The 20,997-nt window shown below is 39.2% G+C and overlaps 1 protein-coding gene across 1 annotated transcript; it reads left to right on the forward strand.

Moving 5' to 3' along the window:
* Positions 1-8,440: 8,440 nt before the first annotated feature.
* Positions 8,441-20,994, forward strand: LOC145486338 (neural cell adhesion molecule 1-like). Its single transcript, XM_081464976.1, has 7 exons — positions 8,441-8,996; positions 11,773-12,066; positions 13,498-13,782; positions 14,212-14,550; positions 16,232-16,561; positions 18,198-18,344; positions 19,771-20,994. Exons 1-7 carry the CDS (start codon positions 8,918-8,920, stop codon positions 20,235-20,237), a joined length of 1,941 nt encoding a protein of 646 aa, XP_081321102.1. The 5' UTR covers positions 8,441-8,917; the 3' UTR covers positions 20,238-20,994.
* Positions 20,995-20,997: the final 3 nt, after the last annotated feature.

Genomic DNA, 20,997 nt, shown 5'->3' on the forward strand with positions numbered 1-20,997 from the left:
GGCCGCTATATAGGCGAAAACATCAGATTGACTCAAGATGTCATGTTTTTCGCTAAAAGCTTTAATATGCCAGGAATTGCAATTCTTTGGGATTTTCGAAAAGCTTTTGACACAATAAAATGGAACTAATTATTATCCACGCTTAGACTCTTCAGTTTTAGCCCAGATATTCAAAGATGGATGGAAGTCATCTACCACAATGTATCCAGCAGGCAGGCAGCTGTGTCCTAAACAATGGTCACGCTTCACTTTTTTTCAATTGCATCGAGGTGTCAGGCAAGGACGCCCCTTATCGGGCCTTCTTTTTGTAATTGGTATTGAGTTTTTCGCTAGGGCTTTGAAAAGCAACAATGACATCAAAGGCATTGCCGTTGGCGGATGGGAAAATGTCACCCAATTCGCCGATGATATAACGTTGTTTGTTAGCGACCATCAGTTTGCTATCAACCTTTTGAAGGTTCTACGTGAATTTAAACATTTACCCTCGATCCTTGGCAGAATCAAAATAGTGAAAACTCTAGGTTCGTCGAAGCTATAAACACTATATAGCTATATACACCTCTGTGCTCGAGATCTCCGATTCTTACGTCAAAGAAATAAACAAACTAACTTTCAATTTTATATGGGAAGGAAAACCGGCCAAAATAAAAAGAAAGACCATAATAAGTGATATAAGTCAAGGAGGGTTGAAAATGATGGATTTTGAAATCATGAATAAAGCGCTGAAAATTGCTTGGATCAAGCGAATCACCGAACAAGTCCACCCAGCATGGAAAATAATACCAGAGTTCGCCGCTGCCAAATATGCCGGTCAGATCTTTTCTAACAGAATGTCAGTACGATTTCAAACATCTCAGCCTCGACAACCTTCCACCTTTTTACCACACGCTACTTAAGTATTGGCAAGAATACAACGCTGACAAAGTTTCGGAAGACTACTGTATTCAAAACAAAATCATCTGGAATAATAGTTGCATCCTGATCGGAGATCGGCCAGTTTTTTTCAAACCATTAGACAACACCTTCCTCTCACTGGACGAGCTCACTCGCAAAGTACACATCAATATTCCGTTTTCACTGCACTATGGCCTGATCGTTGCCATTCCTACAGAATGGAAGAAAATATTAAATCAAAACAACTTGCGCCAAAACGCCCCTCTTGAAGACCTTCCGTCGACCGGCGTAGCCCACGCTACACTTCCAAGTAACAACGTAAGTCCACCGACATCAGAGAATAGAATTCTTAATTACGGTTTCCCCAAAGAAAGCATCCACAAAGTGTACTCGTTGCCTTTCTTAATAACCAAAGACTCGAAAATAATTTCCTTCCAGTTTAAAATAATACCCCACATTTTACCTTCCAAATCCAGCCTTTTTCAAGCTGGCATTACTGAAAGCGACATTTGTTCCTTATGCGCCACTGAAAAACAAACCATAAACCACCTACTGTACCACTTTATTGTATCCAAGGCTTTCTGGGATAGATTCACCAACTGGTAGTACCAGAAATTTAAACAAGTGGCCATTTTGACTGAATCTAACGTCCTATACGGTTGGCCCAATAACATCAAAAATAAAGAGGCACATAATGTCACTCCTCTTATTGCAAAATTCCATATCTTCTCGACAAGTTCATGAGATGGCAACTTATGTTTTGAAGGCTTTCTTCTTCGCCTCCAAGACAAACTTGATATTTTAAAGCAAAGCTATACCACCCAAAGAAAGCTGCATAAATTCTTGAACATCTGGGGAAAATTACTACAAATTTCACTCCGCTTCGTGCTTTTACTCTCTCTTACTGTAACTCTTTTCTTTAAGCCAGCCGTATTCTTGTTCGTAGCCGTTAATTTTATTGCATAATAAAACATACTGATAATTGCTACCATAATATAAATAGTGTAAGTAAAGTATATAAGTGGTGCAGGCTTATATTTGTAGCACATCTCTTTGTAAGTAATGTAAACAGTGTAGTATTGTTGTGTAAGCATTGTAAGTAGTGTACATGTAAGCTCTGTAAACTGTGTGAGAAGTGTTTGAATAAAAAAACAACAACAAACAAACAAACAAACAAACAAATGGAAATCGTTATTCGACTGAGTTGATTAAAGAAAGCGTCATCGTAACTTTGATGAATATTTCTACTGTATTCACATATTTTCATATATATATATTTTTTTTTGTGGAGGCGGTGACCTCATGGTTAGTGCGCTCGTTTCCGGATCGAGCGGTCCGGGTTCGAGCCCTGGCCGGGGACATTGTGTTGTGTTCTTGGGCAAGACACTTTACTCTCAAGTGGCCAGTCAGTCCGGAGCTTATCCCGGTTTCTATAGCATGAAGCGACTAGGAGTATTTCTACTCCCCCCTGGATGGGATGCTAGTCCATCGCAGGGTTACTCCCAGTATTAAATTCGCCGGTACAAATTTATACACCTGGGTGGAGAGAGGCACTGTGAGAATAAAGTGTCTTCCCCAAGAACACAACACAATGTCCCCGGGGCAGGGCTCGAACTGAGACCGCTCAATCAAGAGATGAGCGCACTAGCCATGAGGCCAACGCACCTCGCACGTCTCGTGTTAAAAGAAATACTTTGACTCACTCTAAAATAAAATTCATCTCTTCGCGTCGCCGTTCTCTTTATCTTTACACAACGTTGGTCTCCTTTATCGATGTCTCCCCGGGAGAAATGGTCAAACAAAGAGTGGTCAGTGTCATCCGGGATACAAGTTGTGAAGTTGTATTTGCGCCGGTGTGGCATGTGGGCAAAAGCGCCAAAAGTGCAAATTTGTCCCAAGACTTTTGTCTATGATTTTAGGCCGACGGAAAATAACTACGGAAAATAAGACACCTAAAACATCAGACAAACTTAACAGCTTTATGCGTCTGGAGGAAGCAAGACTTTTGAAAATAGACGCATTGTTCGTTTAAGACATAATTCGTCTAGGTAAATACGAAACTCATAAACCAAACGAACTTATCTGCGGACTTGTTAACAAGCTCAACTTGTTAAATTTGACAAAAAAAAAAAAAAAACTCGCCAAAGTTTTTTTTCTTTTATCATCGCTTAATGTTAGACACGTTGCATTTCTTATTCGTCTTCCTGGTTGAATACGTCCATCTTTGACAACATTGTACGTTCTTTTGTATTCCCATAAGCCTGCTCTTTGGTGTACGGACGGGACTCAAGAGACTCCAGAGGAGTACTGGATCGACCATGAGAGAAATCGAAACCCTTTAAAGGTCTTCTGTGACATGACAACCGACGGAGATAAGTTGTGGTGATGATATCAAACAAAATGGTAAAATCTATGATTTGAACAATTTGAAAACTGCTGAGGAACACCCAGTAATAGGGATTTTAAGTAACCACCACGGCAATGGCGAGGACGACGTCGATTGAAAAAAAAATTTTTTTAGTTTACCCAAGAATCTCGCGGTACTCTTAGATTATTTACTTTGCTTATAACTGTCAAAATTATCACGAAATCGAATCTGAGACACAGCGATAAATTTAAGATGAAAATTTAAAAGAAATTGCCGCCTAGCTCACGTTCTCCACACAACGCAGGATTTGGTCATTTAACATTGTTGTTTTGCAGAGGACGGCAAAGAAATGTACCGGGAATTATAACGCACATGCACAGCCTTTCTTTAGCGACGTTGCCGTTGCCCTCGTGGTTTTCTTAAACTTCCTAACATTTCAGTCAACGTCAGTCAATGAACGTCGTGTAAAAAAATAAATTCAATATTGATGTTCTTTGTTTCCGTTAGCAGAGTACTGATTTTCTCCAGCTGGTTGTCAGAGTTTAATTTGATCACATGATGAACGCTTAACTCTACCTGACCTTAACATGAACTTAATCTGATTTCAGGAGGCTGGCTTCTTGTCTCTAATGTCCTGATTGACTGCTCATCTTCTCGACCGATCTTCGTACAAAGGAATCACCAGATACCGTAGCAACAAGATGTTTCTCTCAAAAAGCGCCATGAAAGAGTTCAGAACACACGTGCCTTTCACTCAACTGAGATTCCACTGCAGTAAACAACAGGGACGTACGTTCCACGTGACCACGGTCACTAACAGCTCTGGTGAAGCTGCGGTCCAGCACTTCAGCGGTCCGGCAGATGTCCAGCCAGACGCCTGTGGCTTGTTTGTTAGAATGGAAAATGACAAATCGAGATCAGCAGGAGATTGCGGTAGGTGGGGATTTGATAATGCGTATCAGGTTGGCAAATGGGGACACCATAAAGACCAAGAACGGTTGTACGACCACGCTGCTTTTGTTGAATATTCATATCACTGGCTGCTGGTTCTTGGTGGCTCAAGATGGCAATGTGATGACTACCTAGTTGGAGTGTCTCCTGGGGATTTCTGGAGAGTGTTCGTTAAGACCTATGTAAACTTATTGCCTAGATCGCGCCCAAACCTAGATCGATAGATTGCTATGGGGTCGTTTATACTAAAACTAAATATCTGTAGACTATGACTACAAAATCTACAATAGAAAAAAACCACAATAAAAATCTAAAAACAAAGTATATACAAACTCTTCAAATCTAAAACTATAAGTTGATGGAGTTATCACCTTAGGTCCGGTAATCTCTGCTTAAATACCGACCTAACTGAGACTATATGTTAATGTAACAGTATTTGATAAAAAGCGCTTCACTTTTCAGTCAGTCACTAGATTTCCACAAAAGTTTGTAAAGGATGTTCTACGTGAGTTTGTTTAGTACTCTCCAAGCTGAATTTTACCCGTCCACCCTAAAACGCTCGAAAGCGCTGATACGCTAAGAGAAAACACTGCAACAGTCATTTTCTAATCAGATGTGACGTCAGCGTTTTTGAAAGCGTCAGCATTTTTCGCTTCTCGGGCAAATATTTGTTTTATGAACATGAAATTTCCGCGGGGCAACTATTAACCAATAGTTCCTCGACAGAACACTCTATTGTTTAAATAGAAATTTCGAGCTTATAATCTAATTGTTTAATATAAATGTAGAAGATAGGTGATAATACATAAGTGTGGTCCACAGGGCATGAGAAAGATAACCATTTACAGCTCTGTGTCCCCTAAGGCGCCCCCTCCTCCACTTTTAAAACAAGGCTACCAACAATTCCAGAAACTTCTTTACTTGCTATCTCGGCCCCATGCACTCTATTCCGCCATAGCTTCAAGCACAAAAAGATTTTTTTTTTTTTGGCTGTCAACGCTTATTCCCCAACACTTTTAGATATCTGTTCATTAGCCTCAAGCCCGGGGGGTGGGGGGTGGGGGTACTCCCTTATATGGGCTATATAGGTATGTGCGGCCCCAAAGGGTATGGCTTTTCAGCTGTTTTGGTCATAAATAGGATATCAATTTTAGTTCAGTTTGGTCATTTTGGTCATAAATAGGGTGTGGTTTTTGCACTCTAGCCTTGATATGGGTATGTTTTTAAAAAGAAGCCACTTTTTCGTCATTATCGAAAAGAAAATCAACAAAAGCCCTTCACAAACTATGTTTACGGTAATTTAACATTGGTCTGAACTAGGGAACGTATTATAACGCAGTCTGAAACAGGGCTTTGATTTAAGGGGTTAGGTCATAAATAGCGCTGGGTTTCGAATTTTTGGTCAGGTCATAAATAGGGTAGAGAATGTCGCAGATTTTGGTCATAAATAGGGTAAGGGTTTTGGGAAGCGGGCCGCACACCCCCACCCGACTTTTCTGGGAGTAAACCCCCTCCGGGGCCTCAAGTAACCAACGATATTCCTTTAGCAGAAATAGACATATTGATCTACTAAAAGATAAAACCTTTGGGATAAATGAAGTTGTACGTTATTGTGAATGAATATACATAAAAAATATATTCACATACGGAGTACTTACAAAAAAGGCGATATTTCTTCCAACTACTCAAGTGTTAAAAAAGCGCTTCCTAAGAATTTTACGGATTCTGGACAATTCCGCCTTTGCTTTTAGAAACAACACTGAGCGTTTTTGGACGAGCCTGGCCTGACCAGTCTCAAGCTTAAGGCCTTTCTTATATCGAGAAACCTTGCCCTTCTCTCCCGAGCCATTTTTCACTAAATCTTGGTATACTTCTTAGCCGTTCTCTGAAAAAAAAAAAACAACAACAAAAAAAGACAACATGAAATGACCAAATTTACATAGTCTGAAAAAGGTGAGCCACAACTTTATATTTCGAATTTAACTCCGTCTCATACATTCAGATTTGAGATAGCTCTGACGGTAATAGACAAATTGAATAACACTGGTGTATCCCGAGATTTGGAGGTTTTATAATTCAATTTTCAACCGACGTTGTCCTCGACGTGGTTGCTTAAACTCCCTGAAAGGCCTATAAAGGGTAAAGGTAAAGTCTACATACAAGCTTTAAGTGCCCCATCAGGCCACCCTATCCTGGTGTCTGTAGCATAACCATTTATACACCTGGGTTGAGAGAGGCACTGTGAGAGTAAAGTGTCTTGCCCAAGAACACAACACAATGTCCCCGGCCAGGGCTCGAACCTGGACCGCTCGATTCGGAGTCGAGCGCAATAACCATAAGGCTACCGCGTCTCTCACTTAAAAGGACTCTATGGGGGATAAATATCCTTACTCTTTATCGTCTCTTGTCTTGTTTAGATACATCAAACACATGCAACAACAACAAAAACAACAACAACAACAACAAATTACACATTCAATTTAGAGTAAGTGCTCAGTATTTCGTTTTGCTGCAGATATAACCATACACAGCAATGTTTTGCAGTGTGAGTGATCCTATAACCTGTACTGAAGCATTTGTACCTCAGATAAAATAGCGATGAGCGTTTCGGGGTTGAAATTACACTGACATTAGATGTTGGTTACGCCATGAATCGTTACAGCACCACAAATGCATATAGGGTATTTTTTTTTAAAAAGGCTATGATTGCAAACAAGCAAACAATTGAACAACAAGAATCACATAAAGAGGTTAAAAAAAAAAAAAAAAAAAAAATCAAATCAAATAAAATAAATAAATATATGAAAAATAAAAAATCTGTATTAACCCAAGGGTGCTGCAGCTAGACTAGCGAAAGTAAAAATATTCACTCATGCCATTAAATGGAAAACATGTTACTTGCAATTAACGTCAAAAACCATGACAACATTTGAGCGAGCACATATATATTCCTCTTCTTGCAGCATACGAGTGATAAGACAATGAGCACGTACCATAGAAGTTGTTCAAATGAAATATATAAAATGAAAAACTAAAAATGTCAAAAAAATAAACAAATAAATAAATGTTTCTGATGGGTGCTAGTGCTTGATGGGTGCTAACTCGCTTGAGTTCGACCATTGGAAAAAGACAAAGATACCTTATATCTTGCAAGGCTCGCATGTTCTTCCAGAGAGAATAATAGCGGAAAAAATTGCGCGGCATCTTTCAGATATATTCACATATCCGAAAAGTAGCGCGCAATGTTCTCTTGAGCGTGGTTTGTTACACAAAGACGTTTTATTCGTGCTTTTTGTTTTGTTATTTCAGCGAAGAAAAGGCGCCTCGCTTGAGAAAAACTTGAACCTAAAGTAGCGGAAGAGTCGCCAAATTTATGTCTAGAATTTTTAATAACAACTTCCTAGCAATTGCGAAATAATTACGGTGTGTAACGCGTCTGGGCGAATCACGTACGAGAAAAAGGTATTCGAACAAGAATATTGCGCGAAATTGTATCTTAGTCAATGTTTGTTTTGGAAGAGCGAATCGCAGAACAAAGAAAAAGGTCTAGGAGGCGAAGGAAGCAACCATACACCCAACGCCTTCACAACCTCGTTACAAGAATGAATAGTTGAATGTAGTAAATAAAGTCTAGTTTACAAACAATAAATGCTACTGCAGTTAAACTAGTTTGAATAATTACTTGACAAGCCATTCGTAACCAACCAAATGGAAACAGGATGTTGTTTGAAATTAAAGGATTCTTGAGTCACGACTTCGGCGCTAAAACGTTCAGACAAGGCTACTGTGTTTTCTTTTTTCCTTTCCTGTAAAATACCAAAACCGAGGGCGAGAAAGTCGAGATCGCCTCCTGCGGGGGGGCCAAGCAGTCGGAAGCGGCCAAAACAAAAGACCCGGATGATAATTAAGACGTTCCTCGCCTAAACGGAGGAGGCAATAAATATCTCGTCACGTACTCAGTACAGCCTTTTAAGGCTAAAACACCTCCATGTTTATGCTACCACAAAGGAAAGGAGGAAACTCGCCAAGATGTTTGTGCGACAATTTTTTTATTCAGCCGTATATTGAGTGAAAGCGTCTGACTGACTGAGGCTTCACTAAAAGTTACTTAATGGCCTTTGCGTGGAAAGTTCTCGCCAATTCAGATTTTTAACGTCAGATTTTTTGTCTAAGTCGAGAAACCTAAATCCCGCTAAAGTGTTTGCGTAGGACCAGGTGAATCTCTTTCAATCCAAAATTGCCTGCCAAAAGAAATCGAAACAAAACGGTTTACAATGCCAAACTCATTAAGCAAAAGTGCCTTGCATTATACCGAATAATAAGACAACGTCAAGCGTTTCATTCATTTGTTTTTTGGTGCATACACGAGTAAATTAACAGTGTATTTATAAACCTCTGCGTCTATAATTAAAACGTAGTTTTCAGCTTTTGAGTCAGAGATAAATCCCTTTTGGAAACAGGTGTCTTGCGGCAATTAAGCGAGCGCCAATTGCCAGTTCCAACAAAATCAGCGGGAGAATTGGCGACACGCCTGTTTGTGTTTGGATTTAAATTATTGAAACTTTTCTCCGTCAAATTTGTTTACTTTTTTGTTCTAATAAGACGCTTGTAGAGGCGTTATTGATGTTTTAATGCATATCGCGTGGTATTTATTCAGCCTATAAAGTCCATGAACTCATGCGGTAATCCCAGTTGCCTTTATGGATGCGTTTATGTGGGACAAAAATTAGCAAAGCAATGTTTCTTTGGGCCTCGATGTTAATGGCGGTGGTTCTTACCACAGGTGAGATATTTTTGTCAAGCTTTTTAAACTGCCAAGTGAATTTCTTTCTTTCTTTTTTTCTTGCTTCCAACAATTTTTCTTCTTTTTTGATACTCTCCAAAAATATTACCTTCGCCAAAAAAGTGCGCGCTGCGGCAAAATAACGCGAAATCCACTGAGTTATGTCTTGCGGGGCCGCACGAGTAAGTAATCTTAATTGTTAAGAACTAAGTTTTGAGTTTTCTTCCTGTCTTTAATTCTCTAAGTTCCTTCCTTATTTTCCGTTTAAAATTCACTTTTAGACAATGTTTGTAGAATTCTTCAAACGGAAGCCATTTGAAATTCCAATTTTAAGACAACAGTGATTTTCATTATGGCTGGTCACTCTAAAAGTTAACGGAAAAAAAGAAACAACATTGCGCGTTGAGTTTCCCATTTTGTTTCGCAATTCCTCCTCAGCCGAATCGCACTCTTTAACTTTAATGTTGAGCGAGCAAAGAAGTCGATGCATATGCATATCTTGGATTACTATGGCTTCAAACAAATAAAACTTGAAATCATTGGCAAATTGAAACTTATAAAATCACATAATTTCTAAATTTGCAAACTAAGTGTAGCGTGAAAAATGCAGATTCTTTTTGATTTCCATATGTATTTTCTTTTGCATCCAGTGTGATATAACCTTAGTATGTTAACTGCCCCGGGTTATGGCCGAAAAGAAACACACTTTACCGAAGGCCAAATTTAAAAACGTACGAATGTATATGTACGTAAGAAATGAAAATCTTGCCGGGAGACAATTTTATTTTTGGAGTTAGAAAGCTACTTAATATCAGTCAAAAATTGAGATAGGAAGAACATGCCCTCGGGGCCTTTTTAGCTAAAACAAAACAAACAATTTAAAGTTCGCCTGACCAATGACGTGCTTGAGTTTTTAAACAAGAAAATTATATAATAGTACAATCAGAATAAAAATCAAAACGATGACGTCAGAAACAAGGACACAATAATTTGGGCTGTTTTAAAGCTTATTATTATATCCAAAACAGAAAACACTTTTTTGCATATGCACCTAAGCGTAATCTAAACAATATTGCATGAATTAATATGCAAGACCGGACGACGCAGCACGTATGTTTTTCGTCAGCTTTCACTGTTTCAAAGGCATCGACGGTATAATAACTTTGAAAACAAGTGTTGTTTTATTTGAAGTTTGTATCATCAATTTTGTGCTGCTACAAAATGAGCAACAAGAAATATTGCAGATACTCCTTAAACGTCAAAACATCTTTGTTGAGTCGCGTTTAATGCTGTTTGAGCAGTTTTTACTTCATTTATATTTATCGGGATTTCCATTTTGGTCTAATCCAGAAAAAGCATTTTCACACTTGTATCAGGGGTTACATCAAACACTTTTCGGGAAAATTAAAACCTTCTTAAAAATATCGCGGATCCGTTCCATGATTGATCATGATAATATAGGATATAGCGTTCTCTGGTAAAAAGTATTTTAAAAACATAAGCTTTCGACATTTTATCACAAATTTTTATCCGTCGAAGACAGTAGACCGGCTGTCGAAAGCCTATGTTTTTTAATACTTTTTACCATAGAACGCTATATCCTGTATTAAGAGCTTCTTGTCCGTGATCACGGGCGTTTGGATTCTCGGTTGTTATTCATCCATTTACTAAAGATTAGATCTCCTGACTTAAAAGAGTAAGATCCATTTGCTAATTATTCCTTTTCCACCTTAAAATAAAGTGCCTGATACACACTTCTGCAAGAAATAAACAAAAAGAACAAAAAAGTACTGTGAATTCTTTAAAATGAACAACCGCTTTCTTATAGAACGACGTTCCTCTATAAGGCAAAAAGATTATGAGCTCAAGATTTCTATCGCGTGATAGTTAACCGACTATCACGCATAGAAATCGAGAGCGAATAATCTAACTGTGTTAGCATAAATCTACTAGTCGTTCAAGACTTTATCTAAATCCTCTTCACAGACTCTTCGAAAACGCCAAGAAGCGGCTGTCGTTTTGTTAACAAGGGCACACTGCTACGCTACTCAATATCTATCACAGATTATAGTTCCCACTATATTTTCTCCGATTCTTATAGTATAAATCTACTAGTCGTTCAAAACTTCATCCAAATCCTCTTCACAGACACTCCGAAAACGCCAAGAAGCGGCCGTCAATTTGCTAACAAGAGAACACTGCTGCGCTACTCACTATCTATCACAGAAAAGATAGTGAGTAGCGTAGCGAATCAGAGAACGGCATCAGTGATAGAACGCTAGAAGATTTATACCAATGACACATAGTACAGCAGCAACTTGACAAATCCAAATAATTAAGCTCAGTCTAAATTTAATCAGAAAGAGCCTCAGACGTTTTTATTGCTCCTGGTCTCGAGATTTGGCAGGAAGTATGCTTTAACCCCTCTTAAGGAGAAAAAGAGACACAAAATACAAGTGAGAGAATTTAGCAAAAACATCTTAACACTTGGTCTTCGGGCCAGCGGGGGAAAACACGTAGCGGCAGGGGCAAGCGCGGGAAAAGTGACGTATGTTGCTAAATCGCGATTGGCTTTGGTGTCGTACCTTATGACGTATAGCAAACTGATTGGTTGGAGTACCTTGTGCGAGACAACCAGACATTTAAGCATATAAAATGTAAATAAAGCTGACACTAATTCCTATCGAATTCTACTGACTCAAACTTGAAATTAAATAGTCCCTTTTTTTGAGATAATCAAACACAATACAGGATTAAAATGTCCTACTTTTTCCAGGATCTTGTCTGGCGGATGCCATCTCGGTAAGGATAGATGTACATCCGCTGAACAAAAGTTTTAATCCGGGAGACAACGTGACCCTGACCTGCCTGGTGGAACATGGCGGCCCTGCTGACGTCATTCTTTGGTATAAAGATGATCAGCCAGTCAGCGCTAACATTTATTCCAACTCGTCACAGTTGGCAGAGATATCGCTGTTGAATGTCACTAAGAGCGACGCTGGAAGATACAATTGCACGGTGTGGAAAAGACAAGTCAAGCACACGGATTTTATAGATCTTCATATCAACGGTAAAAACAATTCTAATGATCACTGGGACTCAGGATGCAGGGAAATAAACCTTGAAATTACATCGGCCTGACCGAATAAATAAGATTTTCCTGTAGTTTTATCTTACCGAGTTTAACATTAAGGGGCTTAAAGCATTGAAAATGCGACGCAAAAGAAAACGATTAGCGAAAAAAAAAAAGAAGTGGAATTTAAATTTTACTTGTAAAATAGACAATTTACGCTTTCAAAAGTGATACGCGGAATTTGTGAATTTTGCTATGCTCTTTTACAGAAGTTGCCTAAGAAATATATTGCTTTTTTTAAGCGCACTTACAGGGCTATTGTTTTGGTTATTACAAAAAAAAACAACATTGGCGACGTTTTGCCGGCATTATCGTGGTTGTCTGCTTGAGCTCCTTACTGTAGGATTAAGATGAAGTTGCTTAGTTTGTAATAAAGAAGCCAAACCCTTTACCTGAAATCACAATTAAAAACGGAACTAGCTACTTAAGAGAGTAAGTTAAAAGCAGCTGGACACAATGTAATTTTCTTCACTAAATTACATTATTGGGAAACAAGTATGCAATATGGAACAAATTTCTGGACAATGTTAAGACTACTAAGACCATTATTTCCAATAATTTTGCAGTTTACTTCAATTGCGTTTGTTAAGAAATTTATTCCTAATCCATGGCTTATTTGCTTGCTATAAGTAGATAGCGAGGAAACAATAGCTTAGTATTTGAAGTTTTTCATGACGCCAAAAGCCGGCTACATTAATCAAAATCTGCTCTTTTGTTTCCAAAAGAAGAACTTATTGAATTTATATCGTGGAGTCTGAGCTACTTAAAGAAAGCGTTAAAGATTCAGGCTTCAACGAGATCTTTTAAATGCCGGCGCAAATGCCATATGCCATGGAACCCAAATGAAAATTTTAACCCGATGTCACGTTTTCCGAATTTTTCATTCAGACAAAAAAGATAGACTCACCGCTCCATTTGTCATGCCAAGCTCAGTAAATATGCGAAATATGGCAGTTTCATGAGAATTTATCGAAGCCTTACAAAAATATGCACCCCAACTTGGCAATTTATACAGAGAAATGTATGCCAGGGTGTCATATTTTCATGAGTTTGCAACAGATTCTTATAAAATTCGCACATTTACTTAATTCGGCATGGTAAATTGACCTATAAAGGTGGTCTTTTTTGTTTATGTGAAAATTACGAAAAAACAGACTGTTGATTTTGCGTGAGATCGATCGTGTTTCACAGATTTTAGGCAGATAGTTAAATAAAAAACAAGATAGGAAGATTTCTTTTGGCTCTTCAAATCTTTTACCTTCAGACAAGATAGATACCTGAGAAAACATCATTTCATTGTGAACAACAACGACAAAATAATTCGGAACAACTAAGTGTAACCTTTTTGTTTTCTCCTCTTTCGTCAAGCTGCGCCTACAATAAAACCTTTAGAAGACGAGGTGGGTGCCTTAAGAAACAAAGATAAGGAAATAGTCTGCGAGGCTGACGGGTGGCCGCCACCTTTGATTAAATGGAAACGAGAGAACGATGAAATTAAAGACGGAGGGGATTACAGCCTCAAAGCACTTCCCAAGCAGAACCAGGTGATATTGATTATCAGGTCATTTGATGACAGTCACGAGGGTGCCTACACGTGCGAAGCCAGCAATGCGTTTGGAAAAACAAATCAAATCGTTCATCTCTTCACCTTTGGTACGTTTTAAATAAATATTGCATTTTTTTATTGACTTTTTAAGAATATAAATTGTTTGCGTTTGCCGAGCTTTGCGACTGAACACAAATAAGTGTTAACCCGGTTAATTATTATTGTCATTTGTTGACTCGCATGCTTACCTAATTGAGCAGTTTGTACTGACTGCTCAATTCTAGTCTGGCTGTTAGTTATTACTATTTGGTATACATCTCCTAGCGTTCTACAACGAATGCCGCTCTCTGGTACGCTACCCACTATTTATTTTGTTGTAGATTGTGAGTAGCCTAGCAGTGTGCCGTTGTTAACAAAAGTAACGGCCGCTTCTTTGCGTTTTCGAAGTGCATGTCTCTGAAGAGGATTAACATAAATTTTGGAACGACTACTAGACCTGTAATCGCACCTCACGCCTCTTTTCTCTCTCTTATCAGAGCAACCAGTCAAACCCCGAGGTCCACAGATAATTGTGAATTCCCATCACGTGATCGCCAGTGCCGGATCGAACGTCACCCTAATGTGCGACATTCTTAACGTTCGCCATTATTACGCCGTTTGGCTGTGGACATTCAATGGGAATTCAACCATACTTGATGAAAGGATTCCCAGTCCATACTATTCGCAGACTGCGGTGAAATTTGATGACCACCGCATGACTATGGTGCTAGACGTTATCAACGCTTCTGAAAGACACAGTGGGTTATACGAATGTAGCATTTTTGAGTTGGTGTGGTTGGAGAAGAATAACATCACTTTGATCGTTGACGAAAAAGGTAACCGCGGGCGGGTATTTTTGGACTCATTCTACCCGAGATTACTGATAATATACTCACGACGTATGATCATATCTTTACGATATGAACCAGCACTTTTATGGAGATGTGGCTACCAAAGCCTTCTGGGGGACTTTTTAAACTTTCCAAATGTTATATGTAACATATCAAACACGCGAAACTATGTTTTACCACGTTTCCATAATCGAGAAAATACCATAAACTACAACGCAGAGAGCAGTGTTTTTGGCGAAATTAGAGGTGATTGCAGATGAGGTAAAACACTTTTTCGAGTGCTTGATAAACCCGTCTCAATCAAAGCTAAAACTAAGAGGAAAACCGAGAAATAAAATCATAAACTCAGCGCTAGTCAAGTTCAGGTATTTCAACAACATCACGGTTATGGTTTCTTTTGTTTAGAAGTCATGAACTATTAATGCTTTGAGAAACATGTCTAACTTGCATATAAGGTATGTACGGCCCCGCAAATGATCTCGGCCCGCAAATGATCCCCGTACCGCAAATGATCCCCAAATTGTACCGCAAATGATCCCGAGACCGGAACTGATTCCACTGCAAAAAGTTAGGAATGGCGTGGACTCCATGAAAAGTGAACATACTGTGTTATCATACATCTCAGGCCCGGACTCAATAAAGTCATTCAGGGAAGGATCCAGCTAAACTGCAAACTTCAAACACAGGATTTCGTAACGTTGGATATCATTTTTAAAGTTGTGAAATTAGCATTCAAATCGTTCATACCGCACATTTTCGTGCGTTTCATATAGCACCCGTTATGTCAAAATATTGTATTATTACTGTGAAACTCAGAAAACCGTGAATACCAGAAATATTTGGGGACTGTTTTTGTGTGGCAAGGAAAAAGCCAATTAAGCGTGAGAAAACTAAATCACAAACACCAGCGGTAATAGGTCACGTTCGATATATCAGTGTTCTAACATGGCTCCGAGGCTTTCAGGACAAACGTCTATGTTTGGTGGTGTTTTCTTTGTATCCAAGTCTCTTTTGGGACTTGAAAGACAAAAGAAACTTAAAAAATTTGCAATTTTGACCCGAAAGGCTCGGATCGATGTTAGAATATTGATATATCGAACGTGGCCTATTGGTTGTGGTTTTGCATAAATTTAAAATCCACTGTCCAAATTCCTGAGTCCTCACATTTCCAAATTTTATGGCGAGGCGACCATTATGGTTCCGGGATCATTTATGGTACAAAATGGGGATCATTTCCGGTCCTGGGATCATTTGCGATACAATTTGGGGATCATTTGCGGTACAATTTGGGGATCATTTGCGGTACAATTTGGGGATGATTTACGGTACAATTTGGGGATCATTTACGTTACGAGGATCATCTGCGGGCCGGGATCATTTGCGGGGCTGTACAGATATAGAAAGCCGAAATCTTGGATTAGCTGTACTGCTCCCATGAAAACCCGCAATGATTGGACCTCAGTTTTACCTTTACTACATTGACACGACTTTATACGACTAACAAAGACCTATTTTTTTAGAGTATGTCACATACTACTCTAACACATAAACGAGGCTGTCTTCGGAGACAAAACGTGCACGATTTTTTAGATGGACATAGAAAAGGGTTTTTTTTTCTCACGTTTGTTATTTCAGATTTTAATCGATTAATTTTTGATACTCTCAGATAATGTTCAAAACATTTCTACCAACTTGGAAACGGTGCGGGCAGCGGCGAACACCCAAGTCCAGCTCAAGTGCATAACATCGTACTCAAAGTTCCTTGAAGCTGAAACGTTTTGGATGTTCCAAGGCGATGAGTTAAACGAGACAGATTCACGCTACAAAACCGAGACATACAAGTTAAACAGCTCGGAGCTCACACGCGAGGAACAAATGTCTTTGTGGATCAGCATCGTTTCCGATCCAGATTTTGGCCGTTACACCTGTGCATTGAATACGTCCATGGGATTGTCTTCGGCAACGATTGTCCTTGCTCAGATGAAATCAAAAACGGGTAAGTAAATCTTTAATTTTCTGGCCTAGATTGTTTTTTATGTTGTTTTTTATACTTACTGCAGTATCTACAGTTTATACTTTTGTGCTGTTTTTTATACTTACTGCACAAGATCCTTATTATTATAACACTTCAATACAATCCTGAGCAGGAAGTATCAGAAACCTTTTTAGGCTTATCTAGGAGACTCCCTTTACTACCTGATATGACAAGTCTGGCGGTCTTTGATTTACAGATCCTGTACATTGATTTATAGATTCATGTTTATGTAACATTGGTATTGAATATACGTCTATAAACTATTCGTGAGAATATAGTTTTTTAATTTTCGCTTAAAAGTTGATTTACACTGGATATTTTTTAGATCACTTGGTGAGCTGTTGTATATATCAATTCCTTTAAAACTAATGCTTAATTTTCTGAGGGTTTTTTGATACAAGGCTTATGTATTTTTTTTTTGTTCGAAAGGTGGATAACGCTATCCACCGGATAAATCACTATTCAGTGAATAGCGTGGTTTGTGTTGTTAACAGTGATCCACTGGATGGCGATTTATCTAGTGGATAGCATTATCCAACCTTCGAACAACTGGGGCCTGAAACAACATCAGTAAACGTAATTTTCTGCGCTCGGAATACTCGATGAGACACAAGGATATGATGTTGTAGGAGACCTTTGCAGTCGATAACTCGAGAAAAGGAATCGTTGACATTCACAGTCTTAAAGGTCTTCGTGGAAAATACCACCAAAATCCTATTGTTCCAAGTTTTTCTCGCCTTAGATTCATTTTCTGTTGTTTTCTAGTTTACCAAATCCTGACAATGTCAAATCATGATCTTACTCCCCGCTCAGGTATCAAAACGTTTTGTAATATCGAACGTGGAAAGAGTTTCTGGATTGCACGCCAAATCTCTTGAAACAATTTTGAAATATTTTTTGCTTCCGATGGAGTGGTTGTTTGTGATCAACAAACCAAGAAATCACTCATTCCTAGTCACAAACAAACAAACAAACAAACAAACAAACAATAACAACAATAACAACAGCCGCCAAACCATAGAGACTGTTGATAGCCCACGAGTGATCCCAAAACAGCAATAGATTATTGAACCATGAAGAATAAATAGTTTATATAGCACAATTATCTTACATTCGCCTCTAGTTTTCTAATGAAGATAAAGGAGGCGTTGTACACTGAATGGGAGAATCCAACTCTAAAGGAACAGCTAAAGCAGTTCGATTTATCTCTTTCTTTTCAATTCCTACTTTTTTGTGTTCGTTTTTGTTTTGCTGGTGGTTTGAATTCTTTTATTCCTAAGTCACTCTGAGTACTATTTCTATTCTTTGTTTCTGGTGTATTTCAAAAACTGGCAACGTGGATTTTACGACGTAAGTTTATAACGTAATTATACAATAAAATTCTCTCTTCTCCGCATCTGCAGAGGTTCGAAACGTTCGTTTTTAAAAGTCACTGTGCGAGATGAGTGCAGGCGTCAAGTCGAATGGATCGATCGAACCCTGCGCCTTCACTCATATCGTTCAGCGGGTTCTCCCCACCCATGAAAACCCCTTCGAGCCCCCCTCGGAGGAGAGAGGGGTTGATTTTTCTCATATGATCTTTTTTTTCTTTCCATAGACTATTCATCTGGGGACACGGAAGAAAACGACTCAACTGTGTTAATTATTCTTTTTCCTGTTCTGGCTGGAGGATTGTTGTTGGCCTTGACTGCAGCGGTGTTCATTCGAAAGTTGCTGAAAAAAAGACATGAATGGAAACCTGAAGGTTTGCTGATTAATCATCCGTAATACGTAATGCTAACTGACCGAAAATGACCCCCTAACGTGAAGAAAAAAATGTTTAAATATAATTTCTAAAGCAAGTCTAAAACTAGACATCATAAGCATATGTGATTGACTAATCGCTGTGAAAATTTCTCCGTCCATTTTCCTGGGTGCATTGGACACAGTTGAATGTCTTTTTTCCGATCACAGCAATAAGCCGTAGATTAAGTTAAATAGTAACTGTTAATGAAGATTCTTGTCGCTAGGTAGTTGTCAGCTGTGTGTAAGTCAAACGAGTTGTGTTTATAATTCATTAAAGCATATTATTTCATGGAAAGCGCGGTTATGTTCTTGAGTAGTTTGATGCGACTGAGGAACAAGTGAGATGCGAGCGAGGTACGAAGAGGATACGAGTAAGGTGCGAGTGAGATATGAGCAGGATACGATCGAGGAACGAGGGATTTACGAGTACGAGACGGAAGCGGTACGATCGAGGTAAGAGGGACGTACGATCGGGCTGCGAGCGAGATACGAATAAGCTACGATCGAGGTACGAGAGACGTACGAGCGAGGTACGAGCAAGGTACGACTAAGCAAAGAGCGAGGTAAGAGTGAAGTACGAGACAAGCGAGATACAGCTGCATGAGGGACGAGCGAGGAACGAATGTAAAACTAGGAAAGTACCAGTGTGGAGAAAACGAGATACCAGGCAGAGCAGAAAGCGAGGTACGAGGGAGGAGCGAAGAGAAGAATGATTCGGAAAAAAGGTAAGAGTGAGCGAACGCGGTACCACTGAGATACGATGAAGACTGAGTGAGACACAAGAGAAGAACTTGATGGGTGAGGTTCGATGAGAAAGTTTCGGGTTAGAAGAAATTTAAGATACAAACTTCGTACGACGGACATCGTCACCATCGCCATAATAAACTTTAATTATCCTCAAATTTACAGAGTAGCATTGCTGCTAATTTCTTTGAGCTACCTAATGTTACAAATTAAAAGTAATGAAAGAAATACTAGAAAGCAGACAAATTCATGCACTATTTCAGGACAAAATTAATTTGCGGTAGGCGTTGAAATCTATGACAGTGTAATATTTATTTTGAAGTCCGTTCCAGGATTTGACCGCCTGGTAACGAAAAGCAAGTAAGACCACAAGTATTAATGTTAATGGGTACGAGGGGAAAATGGGCGAGAGGTTAGTCAGCAGCTAAATCTAGCAAATAAGAAAAGATAGAACGATGTTCAACGATGTTCACTGGTGATCACTCACCAAGCACCATCATGAGACCTAACGACTGTGACCTAAAGGTTGAAGAATCAGGTAGGGATAGGTGGGTAGTTGGTTGAGTGGGTATGTTAGTGGGGAAGAAAGGGTTCGCTGAACATTGTCCATACGAAACACAACTTCCACATTTCGTTTGCAGAGACAGCAAGTGACGGAGAGATCAAATATGACGTCTTTGTGACATTCAGCAGCAAAGACAGCCAGTGGGTAACGAGCAACCTGACCCCTCTCTTGGAAAGGAATCGACTCAAGTATTGCATCCACAGCCGAGACTTCGAGCTAGGAAGAGCCCTGGTCGATAACATGGCCGAAAGCGTGTACTCAAGCCGTAAAGTTCTAGCAGTAATGTCCAAGAACTACATGGACAGCAAGTTCTGCAGAGGCGAGCTGGACATGGCATTGCACCGAAGTAGGGGTGCCCACAAAGGTTCCTTGCTGATCGTTAGAATTGACGGGATCAAGAAAAAGAAACTGCCCAAGGCACTGAGGGAACAGACATTTGTGGATTATCACAGCGACAAGGAACGAACCAGTTGGGAGAAGAAGTTGTTGCGATTTCTTGTTGAAACTGAAGTTGACCAAAGTCGATACGTCACCAAACTCTAAGCCGGTTTATCTCTTCGGTAGTTATGACGAAGTCTATAGTGAAGTTGAGGCTTAAAGGCAGCTATCTACATGGATGCCGATTTTAGAACTCTAAGGCTTTACTCTTAGATGAACCAGAAAAATTTTCAAACAATTGTATTTTGACCTTCGTAGCTCATGGCAGGTCTATTTATAGATGAAAAGATCTGTGACGATCGTAACATATGACCGTTAGTTACACAAAACGAGTTGACCTGATAAAGAGTGCTGTCCTTTTCTTGGTAGCCAAAAGGCTCGTTTCTATAAAGCTCTTTTCCACTGTATAGGCCTCCAACGGGCTGTAAACTATCAAATATTAATGATACGTTTAGACAAATTAAGCTTGTACTGTCAAGAGAACAGCTTCAGATGAAGGCACCGATTGAGTAGTTTTCATGTGAATTGTCACAACCACACATTCAAATGTTGGATACACTTTGTACAGCTCAATAAACAGTACCACATGAAAATACTGCTCAACCGCTCTCATTTAAACGTTAATAAGCCGAGGTTTGGTCCACAGAGTTAACACAACGAACCACGTAAATTGACTTGAATGAAACTAAAACCCTTTCATTAGCCTTCTGAAGATAAAAAAAGGGAAATGGAAACAAAACAAACAAGTAAACAAATAAACGAGAAACACCACCAGCACCATCACAAACAAAAACAAGGAAACAGGATTTTTTTGATCATTGGCAATTTAGGGAAGCTTTTTTGCATAAATCTAGCGGGGGGGGGG

The sequence above is a fragment of the Orbicella franksi genome, chromosome 5 (assembly GCF_964199315.1).
Source record: "Orbicella franksi chromosome 5, jaOrbFran1.1, whole genome shotgun sequence".
NCBI lineage: Eukaryota > Metazoa > Cnidaria > Anthozoa > Scleractinia > Merulinidae > Orbicella > Orbicella franksi.

Bases quoted from the DNA above. Each gene is read 5' to 3' on its own strand.
- LOC145486338 (XM_081464976.1), top strand. From the start codon at position 8,918: ATGCGTTTATGTGGGACAAAAATTAGCAAAGCAATGTTTCTTTGGGCC. The intron at 14,551-16,231 runs GTAACCGCGGGC...TGATACTCTCAG, and splicing joins TTTGATCGTTGACGAAAAAG to ATAATGTTCAAAACATTTCT. The intron at 16,562-18,197 runs GTAAGTAAATCT...TTCTTTCCATAG, and splicing joins TCAGATGAAATCAAAAACGG to ACTATTCATCTGGGGACACG.